At 42.7% G+C, this 18,920-nt stretch overlaps 1 protein-coding gene across 4 annotated transcripts in view; it reads right to left on the reverse strand.

Moving 5' to 3' along the window:
- The window catches only part of CCDC142 (coiled-coil domain containing 142), a 68,035-nt gene extending 61,212 nt beyond the window's left edge, over positions 1-6,823 (reverse strand). For all 4 annotated transcript variants that reach the window (XM_030190892.1, XM_030190891.1, XM_030190894.1 and 1 more), the window contains exons 1-2: positions 6,361-6,823; positions 637-2,241 (exon numbers count right to left, since the gene is read on the reverse strand). In XM_030190892.1, the coding sequence (XP_030046752.1) occupies positions 637-2,241; positions 6,361-6,478 (1,723 nt within the window). In that variant the 5' untranslated portion in view covers positions 6,479-6,823. The remainder of the gene's footprint in view (positions 1-636; positions 2,242-6,360) is intronic.
- Between the last annotated feature and the right edge of the window lie 12,097 nt (positions 6,824-18,920).

The following is an 18,920-nucleotide window of genomic DNA, read 5'->3' on the forward strand; positions in this document are numbered from 1 at the left end:
AAGGGATCCTGATGAAGGCACGTTTGCTGAAACATGGCTGTGTTGTGTCCTTTGACTGTACGACTTCAGCAAGTTTTCAGCTCTGACATTTCTGAACACATTTTATTCTTTCTCCCAGTGAATCACTATTTAAAACTGAGATTCCAGACTTGAAAACAAGATGAAGCTCTATGTTTATGCAGTTCCATGGAAAATGGTCTTTCAAATTTGTGCAGCTCTATGCTTTCTATTTGTTTTTTTGTTCTGGTGAGTTTATGGCTCATAAAAGATACCAGACTATCAATAATAGAAATCAAAGTCCTCTTGAATGCACAGAGATAAAGGTTAATACATTTTATAGAAGATAACATTTATTTTTAAAAAATCAACTTTTTATTTATTAATTTTTATATCTGTTTCTGCATCACGGTGTCCTATTGCTACAAGGTGCTGTGTGAGAGGGATCAGTTGGAAAATCTGGCCAGTATGATAGGAAAAACTGGCACACCAGATGGTGGCATGTGGACCAGGGGCTGCCAAATACTGACCTAGAATTTTAGATGCATTGGTAACCCTCTTATAAGGGAATTTTACACCTCTCCTCTCCTATAAAGAGGGCAAAAGGTTCTCTTTCTTCAGACAGTTATGGACACTTACCTTTTCCCAGCGTTTCTTCCAGCATCTGTACGACTGCCCAGCTCACACCCTCTCTATAGTAAGAGAGACTGCCTAATGCAGAAGTTGAATTCAGTGGACAGTAAAACTGATCAAACAGACAGGTTCCAAAGGCCTTCCATTGCTCAGACCTCAATTGTGCACATAGCATCCGAGTGGCATCAGAGTCACCTGGCTGGTCTGTGGACACCCATCCCAAGTATGGGCCATTTAAATCTCCACTGGCTTCTCCTTCTGAGGCTTCCTGTGATGTGATCAGATGATGTACTTCTGTACAAGGCCTATCAGGCTTTGGTTTGTTGAGAGCTTGATGCCAAAGAGAATAGGGCATTGAAACCAAAACATCCACAATAGTATTCACGAGTTGTTCATCCTCCGTACAGATGGCTTGCAGCTGATCACTGGGTGATGGGGAAGTCAGCATTTGCCGGGGTTCTCCTAGTTTGGGCCTGGACAATCTGTTTCTCTTTCCTGTGGCCCTGGATTTAGAAAACAGATTACTCTGCATCAAATGCACTTTGACTTTATCCCATGGCACTCCATCTAGGCAACTCTGCCTCACACTTGAAATAAGTGGCTCTCGCTGAAGAAGAAACCGATAAAACCCTTCCGCAGTCAGCTGGCCTCTCATGCCAGGAATGATTTTCAACAATTGTGAAATGGGATAGGCTCTGGCACGGTTATCCACACTCCTTGGCGCTTCCTCCTGCCCTAAAGCCACCCAACTTGATATGCTACTAGTTGGTTCAGATTTCATTTGATCCTTGAGCTCTGACATGACCCGATTGTATATTTCTATCCCTTGGAAGATGTCAGATACTAGATCTGTAGAAACATCAGTCACATTAGCATGGACTAAGTAACACAGCAGTTTATCTATGTACCGTTCTATGAGGTAGATGGCCTGATCTGAAAGCAAGGCAAATGTTCTTTTCATGTGTAGCACGGCACATGGCTTCCGGATATAGAGAGGCCTCAGCCACCGATCCCGCCGGATTGTCCTTTGTAAGATCCTCCAGTGACGTGTGTGAATTTGTAGCTTCTCGCATAACACTTTCAGCTGCCATGGGCTACAAGCAGTGCTGCTGTTGCTGCCTGCACTGTGCTGCTGCATAGCTAGAATATGAATGTCAGAGGCAAGCAGGCCAGTCAGTTTCTGGATGAAATCCGAAGCACTCTTTAAACGTCTGGTGTATTCCCGGGCCAGCATCAGGTGATGTCTTTGCCATATCAAAGCATGCAGTCTGGCACAGCATTGCCCTATGTTTGCAAAAGCAAAATGATGGTAAAACTCGCCATATGGGGAGTCCACCGACACTGGTTTCACATGAGCCTGAAGTGTTTCTGTTATCAGATTCCTTTGAACAGACAGACAGCTGCTGAATGCCAGAAGGCTTCTCTCCACCTGCTCAAACGTTGTGCCAGAAGACAAGTTCTGATGTACCTCAGGTATTAAACAAGCCATCTCCTCATCCTCCTTGCTGTCACAGCAGATCCCATCCGAGCGTGGATACATGTGGCCTTTGAAACAAGGATTCAAACGATTTCTTAGAAATGGCTTCCTAACGTTCACAGGAGATGCAGAACCTGCAACACAAGTGTTAAAACATTATCTGACACACACTTTACTGTAGTCAGCCATGTACACAAAACTCAGTGAGCTACAGCATCTCCCTGGACCCCAGCACCTGTCTCTATAAACCAGTGTTCTTCAATGGTAGTCCCTAGAGACCTCCAAGGCAGACCCCTCTCACTATTTCATTTTTCTTTTTTTTTTTACTTGTTTTTTTCCCCCTTCTCTTTGCCTCTCTACCCAAACTCATGACAGAAAGGAGGGGTGGGGGAGGGAAGAGAAGAGAGACATCTCCTTAGAAAACACTTATTTTTGAAACAAAACAAAAAAAAAGAGTCTTAACAGCTTTCCAAAATGCTAAACAATTTCTTAACAATCTAATCGAAGATGGCATACCTCATGTTAATAATTTTTGAGATCTAATTTTGTAAATGGCTGGAAATTGAAGAATTGTAGAACCACAGATATGGCTGCAGTGAGTACGGCAGCAAGTCCTGTTGATTCCACTCAAGTGTGAATTTTATATTTTCATAAAAGTGAATATTCAATTAAGTTTATCACAGCACACTACAGTATATTCAATATTTAGAAATGATGTCTTTATCTAAACTGATGAGGCAGGCGAGCTATGGACTGCAGTGTCCATGTGAAAAAAAGTTGCAACTGAGGTTTAGAGAACAAACAATTGCATTGGTCCCTTTAAGAAGCAAATAGTGTTGGGAAATGAACAGTTATATTGTAAGGCCCGTACTATTTGAAATATGTTAATGAACGAGTAAAGGGATTTATTGGGTGTAGTAAGCTCACATGCATTTGTGGTGATCGTTACTCTTTTTGGGCAGGACAAGTGGAAGGTAATTTTATAAACCATTTTCATGTGTAAAATACTGATTGATGTGTATAAATGGTCTCTAATAAAATTAGGTCATATCTAAAAGGGTCACATGGTATACACTAGCACATACTTGTAATAGCAGGCGTACACAGGGACAGATTCTTACTGGCTTACAATTGATGGTCAATGAGGGGCACCGCTGAGGTCTGCAACTGGCATTAGATGGTACGCCTAAGGCAAGGCTGGAACCGATAGTATTCTATAAGCTGTGCACAATGAAGCATAGAAAAACATAGAAACATAGAAAAATGAAGGCAGATAAAGACCATATGGCCTATCCAGTCTGCCCATCCATGCCTCCTACTATCTTCTTTCGCTCCCTTAGAGATCCTATGTACTTGTCCCAAGTTCTCTTGAATTCAGATACTGTTTTAGTCTCCATCACTTCTACCAGGAGGCCGTTCTATGAATTCACTACCCTTTCCGTGAAGAACTATTTCCTCAGGTTACTTCTGAGTCTATCCCCTTTCACCTTCATCCTATGCCCCGTCATTCCAGAGCTTCCTTTCAATTGAAAGAGACTCGCATCCCATGCATTTATGCTGCGTAGGTATTTAAATGTCTATCACATCTCCCCTCTTCTGCCTTTCTTCCTAAGTATTGCTTGGCACCACCCACACCCATGTCCTGCCCATGTGTACACCCCCCTTGCAGTTATATACTATAGCACTTAGGTACTTCCTTACAGAATAGCACCCACAGGACCACCTCTGTGGGTGTTATGAGTGCTTCAGCACCCCCAATATTTAGCAAATTCCTCAACTGTGTCCAGGAAAGGGTAATTTCTGTTGGCTTTAGCACCCCCAATCATTTTGAAAAGCTGTCACCTATGATAGCACCTAGTGCAGGTATGTGCATAACTGCCAATTACTGGTGCCTCTGATGTGTATAAGTGACACATAAGTTTGGTGCCAGATTACAAAGTTCCCCCACCGCCCACCCAAGCCATCCATATCCTGTTTCACTCTCCTTCATCTGCCATGATTTGCAATTTAAAGAAGGTCTACTGGGGATTAAAGGAGAGGAAAATAATTCAGTAATTAACTTATGGAAAATGTTAAGGGTAAATATTGAATGGATGTGAAAGATATGGTGCATTTTCCATAAATTTCAGAGACGTGCATGATGTATGCAATGCAGGGGAGGGGGCTGCTGGATGGCATGATTCTGGTGTGGGCAGAGAGGGAGGAGGAGGTGGGAAGTTTTTCATTGGGGTCTTCAATGGCTGGGTGTAACATGGTTAATTGTCATTTATTACTACAAGAGCCATGTGGGTCATATACTTGGAGGAAAAGTTAATTCAACTAGACTGCAACTAGAAGGGGGTGGGCATCGGGAAACAGGGCTAACTGAGGAGTATACAAACACTAGTATGTAATATTTAAGGATGCGGGAGAGTAAGGAACTTAGGGTGGCTACCTGGAACCTGGGAGGTGTCAACAGCCCTATAAAACGAAAGAGGATACTAACACAATTGTAAGAGGTGTGAATTGACATTGCCCTCTTGCAAGAAACTAAATTAAGGGTTGCAGCGACTGAAAAATTGTTGCAAGGGGATTGTTAATCTGCGGGATCCAAAAAAGAGGTGTGGTCATCATGCTGCACAAGTCACTTCCTTTTCCGCTCTATGATACGGGTAAGAATAATGAGGGGTAATGGGTATCGTTAACAGGTAGGATTGATGAATGAGAGCTGACAATTATAAACATCAACGCACCCACTAGTCACAAAACTACATTTTTTTGACCCACTATTTACCTCAGTTATACCCAAAATGGTGGGAACCTTATTGGGGGTGACTTGAACTGTAGCTTGAGGCCCTTGGACAGATCTAAATATGTAGGAGATTCAGTGCCCCATGAAGATAAAGATCTAAGGTGCAGATGATCAAAAGCCCCGTGCTGTTCCAAACAGTGCTCTAACAATAGCACTGGAACAGCACAGGGCTTTACCGCTCCTATGATGAGAGATAAATAGCATGCAAATTTAAGCAGCTATTATCGCTGATCATTGGGTAAAAGTGTGAGATTGTGCTTGAGCGCATCCTCCCCGCACTTGTTTGACAGGTCCGGCCTGTCAAAAGCCCATACCTGTCAAACACAGGGGCTGGAGATCTGTGGAAACCCCTGCAACTGCAAGGCCCTGGTGGCCTAGTGCCCCCCTGACCCAAGTTCATGGGAGGCTGGAGATCCCTAACCTCCCCTCACACCCCCCCCCCCCAAAAAAAAAGCCCTGGTGGCCCAGTAGGCCGCAAATGCAAGACCCCAACCTGGTGGTGTGGTGATGTGACCCCCCCTTCCCCGCACCCCCCCGTACCTTAGTGGTGGAGGAAGTAGTAGTACATTCCCTCCTCTTCCAGCGCTGCCTTGAAAATGGCTGCGCCCAGCCCTGCCCAATGCATCCTTCATCACTATATAAGGGAGTTCAGACTATTTGGCTAAGTGTGTAGTGTGCTGTTTAGATATAGGGGTTATACATTCCCCAATAATGAAGAGATCTTGTTGTGTGGGGGGGGGGGGAGAAGTATTGGAAGGGGGGAGCAAATCTGTCTACTCAATTGGATTTACTTACAGCTAGGAAATATATTTGCACAGATGGACTGAGGCCATGCCATCCAACACTGAACAGTGCTATATCATACAAACAGCGCTGCATATAGAACATGATATGCATATATGTATGATATAATATGCATATTAGATGTATGATATGCAAAAAAACAATTACAAGATGAATAGTTACAGGCTTGGAAAATCTTTTGCAGATCATTGAGACCCCAACAAAATCAGTTTGTAGGTAGAGGGCTCCAAACAAGCTTGTTGGAGTGGGGTAAGTAATACAGAATAGTAAGGCATAGGTGAGGGGAAGAAGGGAGCAAAAGGGGAAAGTGGTAGTTTTAAGAAAGTATGCCACATGTGAAGCCTTGCTATTACATGGGATATATGTACTAGAAGGTGCCTTCTGTATTCTGTATGTTAGAAATCTATAGAAAATGATAATACCTGATAGCACTTTAGGAATGATTATTATTAGTAGCACCAGCATGCCTTCCTAAGCGTTACTCAATACCAATTTACTTTCATCTCGTCTACTGAATGTGAACATTTTCCATCTTTATTTCAAGACATACGTCTTAATTTGCATCTACCACCAACCTGAAGCTAGGACATCTTTCTCCCTGCATGCACGGAACAAACTCAAAAATGTACACTACATCTGAGCATATTTCCGTCATTACCTGAAGCGGGAGCCTCCTCACTTTCCTCCTGCCCCGTGTCCACAGGTACCACCTTCTTCTGTGCTACCAATAACTTTGCAGGTGGAACAAACTTTCCGGACGGTGACATCCAGGCCATAATCACGACAGACTGTGTTCAAACTAAGGTCTTTTGCTGAAAATATTTAAAGGCAAAGAGCATGATCACAAGATCGGTGAACGCTGCTCTCCTCTTAACTCCCCCTTATTCCAGCACATCCCCATCCAAACAGATTTTCTGAAGAGATGGTGCCTAAACAGTACCAATCGCTTTCTCTGCCTCCTCCCCCCGCGCGAGTCTGGCACCTCCGAGTCCTGTCTTTTCCGGCCGCTCCCGCCCATCCGCGTGGTCGCTCGTTTTTAAAGCCCTGAGGCGTTCTCCCTTAGATACCGGCGATTCACACAGCCAGCCTTCTGCCAGCGTCGGGGCCTCTCCTCGGGCGCCTCCCGCCTCCTCTAATGCAACTTCCTGTCTTCTTCCGCAGAGGTGGGAGGCGTCTGAGGGAGAGGCCCCGCCCCCGATGCTCGCAGAAGGCTGGCTGTGTGTGAATCGCCAGCCAGTGTCGGAGGTAGAACGTCTCAGGGCTTTAAAAACGAGCGACCACCTCCACGCGGATGGGCGGAAAAAACCAGGATTCGGACTAGGTGCAAGATAGACTCGCGCTGGAGGAGGCAGAGAGAGCTATTGGCACTGCAGGGATTTGGCGATCTCCTCTAAAAATCTGTTTGAATGGGGGATGTGCTGCCCTCTCTGTGTCCCTATCTCCTTACCCCCCCCCCCCCCCCCTTCTAGTAGTGCCCCTGTGTCCCTATCAGTCAACAGTGAAGAAAAATGAGCTCAACCTATGGAGTTTCTAACTGCGGTTTCTCCCGGCTATAATAATTTTTGAAGCTGTTTTAGTGATATTCGATTGTTAGTTCTTTTCTCCTCCAGCTTTTAAGGCACTGCCTAGCCAACTGAAACTGCTTTAGACTTGTTACAGATGGACCAACAACAAAAAATTACAAGTTGGATGCAGTAGCTCATGAGTTTACTTGCTTTGTTTCGTGTGAATGGCAATGACAACTGCGCAGGAGAGTAGAAACAGATTAACCAAACTGGCTTCCTTGCTTACAATGGACTAGATAGACTGAGTTCCACTCCTGTCTATTAAACCTTCTTGGGCAGCTTTCTCCCTTCTCCTCCAGCCCCAGCCCCCCCCCCCCCCCCCCCCCCGAGTCTTACATGTTTCGTCCGCTGGCAGAAGGCTGGCTATGTGAATCGCCGGTATCGGAGGGAGAACGCCTCAGGGCTTTAAAAATGAGCGACCACGCAGATGGGTGAGAGCGGGCTCGGAGTAGGGGACGATGTAAAAGCCAGATCTGCGTGATCCTCGGGATCCTCTGACGTTTTAAAATGTTGGCGATCGAATCCGGGAAGATCCTGAGGATCCCGCTGTATCCGGCTTTTACACCGTCCCCTCGGAGGGACGGTGTAAAAGCGAATCCGGGAAGATCCTGAGGATCCCGCTGTATCCGGCTTTTACACCGTCCCCTCGGAGTAGGTGCAAGACTCGTGCGGGAGGGGGGAGGAGGCAGAGAAAACTATTGGCACTGCAGGCATTTGGCGCTTAGGCGCCATCTCTTCTAAAAATCTGGGGGAGACCGCTCCCCCTACGCCCCACCTAGCTACGCCACTGCTTGTAATGTGCTTCCAGAGTAGCAGAAGAATAAAGAGCAGTTGGGAAAGACTAGAGACCTACTAATGGAGGAAAGTTTCAGAGATGCCAAGTTATCCGGTTCCATGCTGGAGATTTTAGAACAGTACTGGATTTCTGACCGCCCTTTCCGAACCATTATGGGACTTGCGACACTGATTTCAATGGGCAGGATCAGGCATTTCGAAGCCTACACTGCGTTGGGGTGCAAGTTCAAAACCAGGATTGGCCAAAGTATCTCCAGCCTGGAGCTGGGTAACTTGCCCTGCAGAATAAAGTGTTTATAGGCTGGGAACAGAAAGTGACTGAATTGGTAGGCAGATGGTAGAGAACAATGGGAAATGCTTTCTTTCTAAAGCAGCAATTTGGAGTGTGCAGCATAGATTTTTATGCTTATTTGCAGGCCCCTAGTTTCCTTAAGATTGTGTAGAATAATGCTTTGATGAATGGTCAGAGGTTTGAGTTGGGGGATTTGTTGATCTAGAGGTTAAAGTTGTAGTTACAATTTCAGGTATTCATGTGTCTTTAAGGGAGTTAGACCTTGTGAAGAATTTTGAACAAATAGTGAGTTAGGACTCCTGACAAGTTGTGTTGTAGTGTAGTGTATAGCTGATCATCTCTGAGGTTGGTTAATAATACCCAAACAGAGTGCCAATATAAGCTTGAAGCCTATATCTCACAACATAGGACCCAATCAGGCAAGATCATTTTTCTGAGGATAGTGGGACACTGGGATATGTGTTTTGGTATTGTACCAGAATAAATTACTTTGGAGGCGATTTATACTTTTCTTGATAGAAATCAAACAAAATAAAACATGGAAAAGAAAATAAGATGATACCTTTTTTATTGGACATAACTTAATACATTTCTTGATTAGCTTTCGAAGGTTGCCCTTCTTCGTCAGATCGGAAATAAGCAAATGTGCTAGCTGACAGTGTATATAAGTGAAAACATTCAAGCATTACTATGATAGTCTGACAGGGTGGGAGGATGGGGGTGGGTCGGAGGTATGCATGGGGACATCAAAGCATATCATTGATATTCTAACAGGATGGGTGTGGGTAGGTGAGGGGAGGGTGATCAACAGAGACATACAGTTTTATGGTTTATAATGGGCTAGGAACCCCAGGTCCTTGTTAATGGGGATAATAAACCTCTCAAACCATCAATTATCACAACATGAGATCTCTGTGCTTTCCAAAGGGCTCTCATTCTGCCCATCGAATAACCTAGATGAAATCCAGCTATATTCAGACCTAGAAGAATTCTTCAGAAAAATGCGTCTTAAAGCACATTTCCACAATAGAGAGACATCAAATGATCCGAAATACAGTCTTAAACAGAAGAACACTTATTTCACCCCACAGGAGGGACAAAACTACAAACTGGATAATTACATAGAAAGTTTCAGACATAGGGTTAAATCACAACTCTCCAACAAACAAAAAAGAATTCTGTACAATCTTACCCCACCAGAAAGAGCGGCCATAAGAACCCTACAAACTAACGAACGCATTATCATCAAACCCGCAGACAAAGGAGGCGCAGTGGTAATTATGGACATACAAAAATACATTGAAGAGGGGCACAGACAGCTCTCAGACAATAAATACTACAGGAAACTAACTGAGGACCCCACACAGGATTACACAAAACAGCTGAAAGACCTTATCAAAACATTTCCTACACAAGCGCAACCTCACCTGAAGAAACTCATACCAAATCAACCTTCCGTGGGCACATTTTACATGCTACCCAAGATCCACAAACTGGGAAACCCTGGCAGACCAATCATATCAGGTATTGGCACACTCACGGAAGAAATATCTGGATTCATAGAGGGAATTCTGAAACCTCTCGTACACAAAACTAACAGCTTCATACAAGACACCACAGACTTTCTGAATAAATTGAAAAATATCAAGCAACTACCACCTAACACCCTTCTGGTCACGATGGATGTAGAATCACTATACAGCAACATTCCACATGCAGATGGCATAGCTGCATGTGGAAGACTCCTAAAAAAATCCATACTGGACCATCAATACTCACCAGAAACTATTACAAAATTAATCAAATTCATCTTAACTCACAACTACTTCCACTTTAACAATGATATCTATCTGCAAATAATGGGCACTGCGATGGGCACCAGGACAGCACCCCAATATGCCAACCTTTTTATGGCTGAGCTGGAAGAGACATTTCTGAATACACACCAGACCAAACCTCTAAAATACTACCGGTACATCGATGACATTTTTATGATTTGGACGGAGGGTGAAGAAACTCTGAAACAATTTTATTCTGCATTCAATACATACCATCCTACAATCAGATTCAAAATTGACTACTCCCCAGAAAAAGTCAATTTTTTGGACACCACGGTCTCAATCAGTGATGGCTGTATACAAACATCCATATACAAGAAACCCACAGACAGATGCAGCTACCTCCATAACTCCAGCTTCCATCCTTCACCTACAAAAAGATCCATCATTTACAGCCAAGCCACAAGATACCACCGTATCTGCTCTGACCCAGGGGACAGAGACAGACACCTTAAAAGCCTGACTGAATCCTTCAAACAGAAGGGCTACAACCCCAAAATAATCTCCAAGAATATTGCCTCCTCCCTCAAAACACCTAGGGAGAATCTGCTACAGTACCAAAAGAAAAAATCCACAGAATCCCGCTTGTAGTGACATACAATCCAGAGCTGGAAAAACTGAGGAAAATCATAAGAGATCTACAACCTATACTCCAGGAGGATGAATTACTGAAAGAGATATTCCCATCCCCACCAGTACTGGCCTTCCGACAGCCACCCAATTTAAAACACAAGCTAATCAGAAGTAAACTTCCATCACAGACTGAAAAGGAACAGAAGGGCACACTTCCCTGTAATTTATCCAGTTGCAAACTATGCCAAAATATTTCACAGGACCCCAAAGTCATCCAGAAAGGAAAGATATTCAACATAAAGGGATCTTTCACTTGCTCATCTTCCAATGTGGTATATATCATTCAGGGTAAAAAATGTAACGAAGGATGCTATATTGGAGAAACAGGCCAGATGCTTAAGACAAGATTCAATTTACATAGACATCACATGAACAATACAGCCAGTAGGGCCCCCACCCCGGTGGGACAGCACTTCACAGAACCAGGACACTGTATCAGTGATTTCACAGTGAGAATACTGAAAGGTAACTTTAAAACCATACAAGAACGTAAGACCTTTGAAGTCAGAATGATTGAATATTTTAACACCCAACAGAAAGGACTTAACAAGGACCTGGGGTTCCTAGCCCATTATAAACCATAAAACTGTATGTCTCTGTTGATCACCCTCCCCTCACCTACCCACACCCATCCTGTTAGAATATCAATGATATGCTTTGATGTCCCCATGCATACCTCCGACCCACCCCCATCCTCCCACCCTGTCAGACTATCATAGTAATGCTTGAATGTTTTCACTTATATACACTGTCAGCTAGCACATTTGCTTATTTCCGATCTGACGAAGAAGGGCAACCTTCGAAAGCTAATCAAGAAATGTATTAAGTTATGTCCAATAAAAAAGGTATCATCTTATTTTCTTTTCCATGTTTTATTTTGTTTGATTTCTATTGAAAACCTTAAGAGTGGACTAACACGGCTACCACACTCCTCTACTTTTCTTGAGAGAGTAAGAGGGAACAGAGTTGCTTTCAACTTCCCTGGGAGATCTATTAGAACCGTTGGCTACCCAAATAATAAACCTGGGGCAATGATTGTAGTTAAGAAACTTTGTTACTTAGGACCAGATGCACAAAACTTTCCATGCTAGCAATGTGCAATTTTGACCAGTTCTAGCCAGTTTAAGGAGCATGGTATTTAGCAAGAAATGCACAAAGGGACTCTGCGTGCTTCTCACCGTTCATGATGCAAATATATTACAACAAACTAATTACTATTTAAATATGCATTCCAAGCAATACCAAGCATGCAGCTCCTACCTTTTATGAGGAAAGTTTAAAGGAGGTCAGGAGCTGTTGTAGCATGACAGTGGCTTCTCGGTGGAGTAGTCTGCTGTATTTCCATTGGTATTTCAAAAGGCAGAGAATTGTGTCCTTCATGAACTCATCTAACAGAAGTTATTTCTTTTAAAATTATGAAAGTGATGTGGACAACCCATTCTTGAAAATGAAAAAGTGAAAGTAACTGGTAGAGCAAAAACTGAAGGCAGGCAGCCATTATTGATATTCTCTCCCAAAAAAAGCAAAAAACAAAAAATTTTTTAAAGCTACACACGGCTTTCACACACACACACATTATTGCTTGTATGTGTATATGAAAGCCGTGTGTAACAGTGAAACGCTGCGGAGGCGTATCCATAGCACACCTGCTGTTCTACAGTTGACTGACTGTCCGTGTGCGCTTCTTAGCAATTGGCTGTTCTACATATGTGCTGGTGCTTTCCCTACCAAGCTGCTTGTAGAAATTAGGTGTAGCTCATTTGCATATGATTTTCTTCCAGCATCGCTTGCTTTTTTTGAACCCGGTAACTTTTTCTGGGGATCAAAAAGCCCACAGTTGTTTATGGGGCTTTTGTGCATCTTTCCCTTAGAAGGAAGAGAGTGTTGCTATTATGGAAGGGGTCTGCCTAATCAGAATTTTGGCTACCTTCATGTCATCCACAAAAAGGCAAACATTTCCTTCTAACCCTTCTGCAGTGTCTCTCACAAAAATATTAAACAGAATCAGCCCCAGCACCACCCCCTGAGTCACTGTACAACTCACCTTCCTTTCTTCCGAGTGGATTCCATTTACCACCACCCTCTGCCGCCTGTCGGTCAACCAGTTTCCAATCCAGTTCACCACTTTGGGTCCTAAGTTTAGCCCTCAGCTTATTCACAAGTCTTCTGTGAGAGACCCTATCAAAGGCTTTGCTGAAATCCAAGTAGATCACATCTATCGCACGTCCTTCATCCAGTCCTTTGGTCACCGAGATATGTTAAGCAGGATTTTCCTTTGGTAAAGCCATGTTCCCTCAGATCCTGAAACACACTGGCTTCTGGAAAGTCAACTATCATTTCCTTCAGCAGCGATTCCATTATTTTTCCTAGTACTATAGGCTTACCAGCCTGTAGTTTCCCACTTCTTCCCTGTCTCTACTTTTGTGAAGAGGGACCACATCAGCTTGTCTCCAATCCCGTGAAACATCTCTTGTCTCTAAAGATCTATTAAATAAATCCTTCGGAGTGTGTCTATAGAGATGTACTGACCTGGTTTTACAGCCTGCCTCACTGACATAGACTACTCAGTAATTACTGTGGATTCTTTTGGATTCGTATTAGTTAAATTACACTTTTATTAGAGGTTCTAAAATACACAATGATTAAGATATATACAATGATTAAGCCATATAACTGAAAAGAAACAATACCTATAAACAATCATTACATCACTGGTCCCTACATTCAAGCAATGCTAGGAGTTTCTAGACCAGTAAAAGCAATAATACATTATAATATAAACAAATATCTATCATTACATCACTGGTCCTTACATCATCTAGGCTTCTTACATCAGCTGAGAGAAGTCCCTTTTTCAGCGAAGCCGGAGTCTCGTGACCAGAAGTCTGATTCTATGCAATGCGACCATCCATAGATGAGCTTCCGGTTTCACTGTAAGAGGCCCCCCCCCCCTTTTTTTTAGGCTTAGAACTCATGTTCAGAGCTGAGGAAAATTACAGAATGCTTGAGAATTTCTCTGTTTTGGTAAACAAGCCATATTGTGGGAAGGTGGTCACATGTTTCTCAGTCCAGGTGGCCAGTCTGAACTCGAAACAGGTTCCACCTCTCCCTTCACATACCAAATTAATTAGAGCTGTGTCTTATCTTCTACATTCCAACTTATTTTCACACAAGCAAAGTTAAACAATCATTTTAATGAGCGAGTGCACTGCCGGTCAAGGCAGAGTTGAAAAACAATCTTTAAAATTCACTTCTATTACATTCGGTCCTTGATTTTCAACTCTGTCTAAACAACAGTCCATACATAAGTTATTACTCTATATCAAGTAAAACAACCAAAAAAGGAACAAGACAGATTATACAAATGGGTAATATAATGAGCACTAATTTCAACAAACATACTAAAATTAGTAGAAAGTATAGTCCAAGGGCTAATAGTAATAATGCTGCCCACCAATAACTAACCAAAGTTCAGTATTACAAATAATACGTTAAACTACACAATTTGCCCAGAACAAAAGAGGTCAGTACACAAGGCAATGTTTGAAATTATTAATCAAGTTCTGGAAGGAACCCACTGGTGAAATTCACCTCCACACTTGTTCAGAGTTAGTCATCTTGAGCCTTATTCCTTTGTATAGGGCAAATAAATGTTACAACATGCAAGTAGTAAAGTACGCTATATTAATGTCTACTTGTAATCTATCTGAGCATAATCAACTATCTGAGTATAATAAAAAAAAACTATCGTATTGCAAAGTAATAAGCTGATTAATTTCAGTTCTAATACATTTTGCTTAGGCTAAAGTTTCAGCATCAATAGCATTTATTATCTCTACACTTATACCAAAAGCTCCTAACAATTAAGGCAATTGAGGATACTATAGTATTTACACAGGTCTTCAAGGTGTAAGATTCACACAAGAAGAATATAAACATGCTAATAACACATTGGTGGTATAAATGTCAACAATGTCCACATTTTTGGGTCAACATTGCTGTATTGTCTGCCTCTGACTTGTGCAAGTCATATTAAACTTGTTCATGTGGCAAGACTCCTTTCCATATTTGATAGTTGCCACAGGACACATCTAGTAAGCTGAACATGTGTAATTATCTTGTTGTCAGATTTCACAATGATTCTTCCATCTCCCAATCAGTTTGCCCTGACTTTCGGCGGTGAGTCATAAATGTCCACCGGGGGTAATAGCCATACCCAAAGATACCATAAGAAGAAGGATTACACTGATTCTTACAAAGATCTATGAATAAAGCATATAAACAGATAAGTTATTCTCTAAGATAACACTTATTTGCTGGGACATAAGTCAATTCTTCTTGCCCAGATAGGAGGATCAAGACAAGGTTATATTAAGACTTAAGGCATATTGTTATACTAATTAGCCTTTAAAATGGGATCCATTATCAATTCTAAAGTTTTAATAGTGTTGCCTGCAAGGATGTGCAATTACATATCTAGAATAAGTCTACTGCTATGCTCACATATTGACATCCTTGCAAATTAGGTCAAGGTCCTATGTAATCCATCTACCAAATTTGTCCAGGTAATTTTCCCCTTTTTAATTGCCCCTTAGACATGTGGGGAACAGATCGCCAAGTCTGGTATTAACAGACCAGACATTCAACAATAACAGTTCTAATAACATCCATAATTAAACTAATACTACGATCTGTTGCCTACCTGTAAGTGGCCTTTCTTCCCAGATGTTCACATTTTTGGTGCGCCCATTTCGCCAAATCTGAGAAATTATCTGGCTCTTCCACAGTTTCCACCTCGAGGTGTGATTTTACTTTATTCATCAGCCACTGCGCTGTAGAGATGTTCTAAAGTAGCACCCTTGCAATGAGCATCTACATAAAAAACAATAACATTAGTATTTTACATAATTCCAAATATCTTGCCACAATTTTCTGCCCCACAAATCCTCGGCATATTTTTCCAATTATTTTTTATACCAAGTAGGTAGCCAAGTGGCAAATCTATTTGAACAGACTGAGTCAGTATATTTACATGACATTATCCAAAATTCTCAGTTTTCAAAACCACATAAACAACATTTAACTGTGTATTAACTACTTCCTCCTTCCCCACTGCATTCTAATGTCCTATAAATAGTTGCTCCTTATTTGCTAAAGCCCGATAACATGCTAACAGCTGTTTCTCAAGAGAAGTATGTTTTCTTTTCTACTTCTGACACGGTTTTAAAACCCTAGTGTTACCCGATTCCTTTGTTTTTGCAAAAAGCTCTAATTAGCATAATTTTTATTCACTAGGGCACTTAATTCTAGTTCTCCTAATTGCACTGGCCACAGATCTAAAGCAATCTGTGTTGTCTGCTCAAAAGCCTGTTTAAAAAAAAAAACAACTGCTGCTCTTTTCCGTTCCACTCAAGGTCATATTTTTTCCTGATTACTTAACTGAGGTATGCGCTGCTTGCAAAAGCTGAGTCATTTACAGAGAGGAACAAATTCCAATGCCTACAAGTTTTGCTGCCTGGGACAGTCCTTGTATCTTATTAGCATTTATCTCCCATCCCTTGTCCTTTAAATGTGCAATTAATGACTCCAAATGAGTCTAAACATCCTAAATCATGATATTAATGTACTTTCTTTTTCTTAATTTTCCCTCTTCATTTCCTGTATTTATATTGCGCCACTCTCACAGCAGCACACTATCCAGCTTATCAGTTAGTAACGTAAGCATTTCATTTTAACTGTGTAAGTCATACCTCTCATTCCAATTCTGTACTTTTCCTATGCTATTTATCCCAGCTCTTAACGGGTTTTCCGATAAGCAGTACTGTCCCTTCTCCCTTTCTGTTTTAAATTTTTACCTGCAACAAACCACAGCCAAAGGCTCTGATTCTTTTAAACAGGAATCCTACTTCTCACATAACCCTGCACATTTTGACCACTCAGTGGTTATAATACCATATAGTACCTCATTCCAGCCTTGGAATTCAACACTCTCCTCTGCATTCCTCTTAAAAAGTGCCATTCCGTCTATGAATCCTACACCCTCGTCGCCAAAATGTACTGACCTGGTTTTACAGCCTGCCTCACTGACATAGACTACTCAGTAATTACTGTGGATTCTTTTGGATTCTTATTAGGTAAGTGAGACTTTTATTAGAGGTTCTAAAATACACAATGATTAAGATATATATATTTTTTTATTTTTTATTTTTGTTACATTTGTACCCCGCGCTTTCCCACTCATGGCAGGCTCAATGTGGCTTACATGGGGCAATGGAGAGTTAAGTGACTTGCCCAGAGTTACAAGGAGCTGCCTGTGCCTGAAGTGGGAATTGAACTCAGTTCCTCAGTTCCCCAGGACCAAAGTCCACCACCTTAACCATGATTAAGCCATATAACTGAAAAGAAACAATACCTATAAACAATCATTACATCACTGGTCCCTACATTCAAGCAATGCTAGGAGTTTCTAGACCAGTAAAAGCAATAATACACTATAATATAAACAATACCTGTCATTACATCACTGGTCCTTACATCATCCAGGCTTTTTACATCAACTGAGAGAAGCCCCTTTTTCAGCAAACCTGGAGTCTCGTGACCAGGAGTCTGGTTCTATGCAATGCGTCCATCCATGGATGAGCTTCTGGTTTCACTGTAAGAGGCCCCCCTTTTTTATTAGGCTTAGAACTCATGTTCAGAGCTGAGGAAAATTACAGAATGCTTGAGAATTTCTCTGTTTTGGTAAATAAACTATACTGTGGGAAGGTGGTCACATGTTTCTCAGTCCAGGTGGCCAGTCTGAACTCGAAACAGGCTCCACCTCTCCTTTCACATACCAAATTAATTAGAGCTATGTCTTATCTTCTACATTCCAACTTATTTTCACACAAAGTTAAACAATCATTTTAATCAGTGAGTGCACTGTCAGTCAAGGCACAGTTGAAAAACAATCTTTAAAATTCACTTCTATTACAAGCGATGAGGGTGAAAAGGGAGGTGGGGGTTTTATTGGTTGTATTTCACATGTTATTGCTGTTTTGTACTGTTTATTATATACCAATAAAAATGATTTAAATATAAATCCTTAAGAGGTCCCACCAGGATTTCTCTGAGCTCCCTCAGTATCCTGGGATGTATGCCATCCGGCCCCATAGCTTTATCCATGTTCAGATTTTCAAGCCGTTTATAAATGCTTTCTTCTGTGAACGACACTATATTTTTATTTTAGTTACATTTGTACCCCGCACTTTCCCACTCATGGCAGGCTCAATGCGGCTATAGATACTTTTGTTCTGTTTTCACAGAAGAAAATCCTGGAGCAGGACCACGATGGACTGGCAAAAGTACATGTGAGAATGGAGTGGATATAGCACCGTTCACAGAAAAGAGTGCGTATGAACAACTTAAAAATCTAAAGGTGGATAGCCACTCCATTCACAGATGTTCCCTCGGCAGCCAACTGGAGTTCTTCAGGATTTTCTTCCGTGAACACCGAAGTTGTCCCGTTCCGGGCCCTTACCTGGCGGTCCGCGGGCAGGAGCGGGAACCAGGGGCGCCCGTGGGATCCGGGACGGAAGGGAGAGGCTGCCGAGGGGATCGGCACTGCCGTCAGCTGCTCCGAGGCCGGCGATCCAGAGGAGCAGGTGCCGGCCTCGGAGAAGGAGATCCGCCAGCCAAGATGGCGGCGCCGGCGTCTTCGTTCTCGCTGGAGCAGGACCAGCGAGGTAGCTCCGCCCACTCGCGCCGGATTAGCGCATCCACAGGGAGACCCCGCCCGCCGGACGGGAGGACCAATCCGGGCCCCTCTGCCTGCCTGGTCGAAGAGGATTGGCTCCAGCTGTTGCTATCGGAGGGACGAGCGGGGGATTTAAACGGAGACACGGAAGGGCTCCAGTGCTTCCGTTTTGTGTATCAGAAGCCACCTCTTGTGAAGACTGTGTTTGTTCCTAGTGTTCAGCTAGCCGTCCTGCTAGCCACGTCTTGTGAAGACTGTGTTTGTTCCTAGTGTTCAGCTAGCCGTCCTGCTAGCCACCTCTTGTGAAGACTGTGCTTGTTCCTAGTGTTCAGCTAGCCGTCCTGCTAGCCACCTCTTGTG

Source organism: Microcaecilia unicolor, chromosome 2 (assembly GCF_901765095.1).
Source record: "Microcaecilia unicolor chromosome 2, aMicUni1.1, whole genome shotgun sequence".
Lineage (NCBI taxonomy): Eukaryota > Metazoa > Chordata > Amphibia > Gymnophiona > Siphonopidae > Microcaecilia > Microcaecilia unicolor.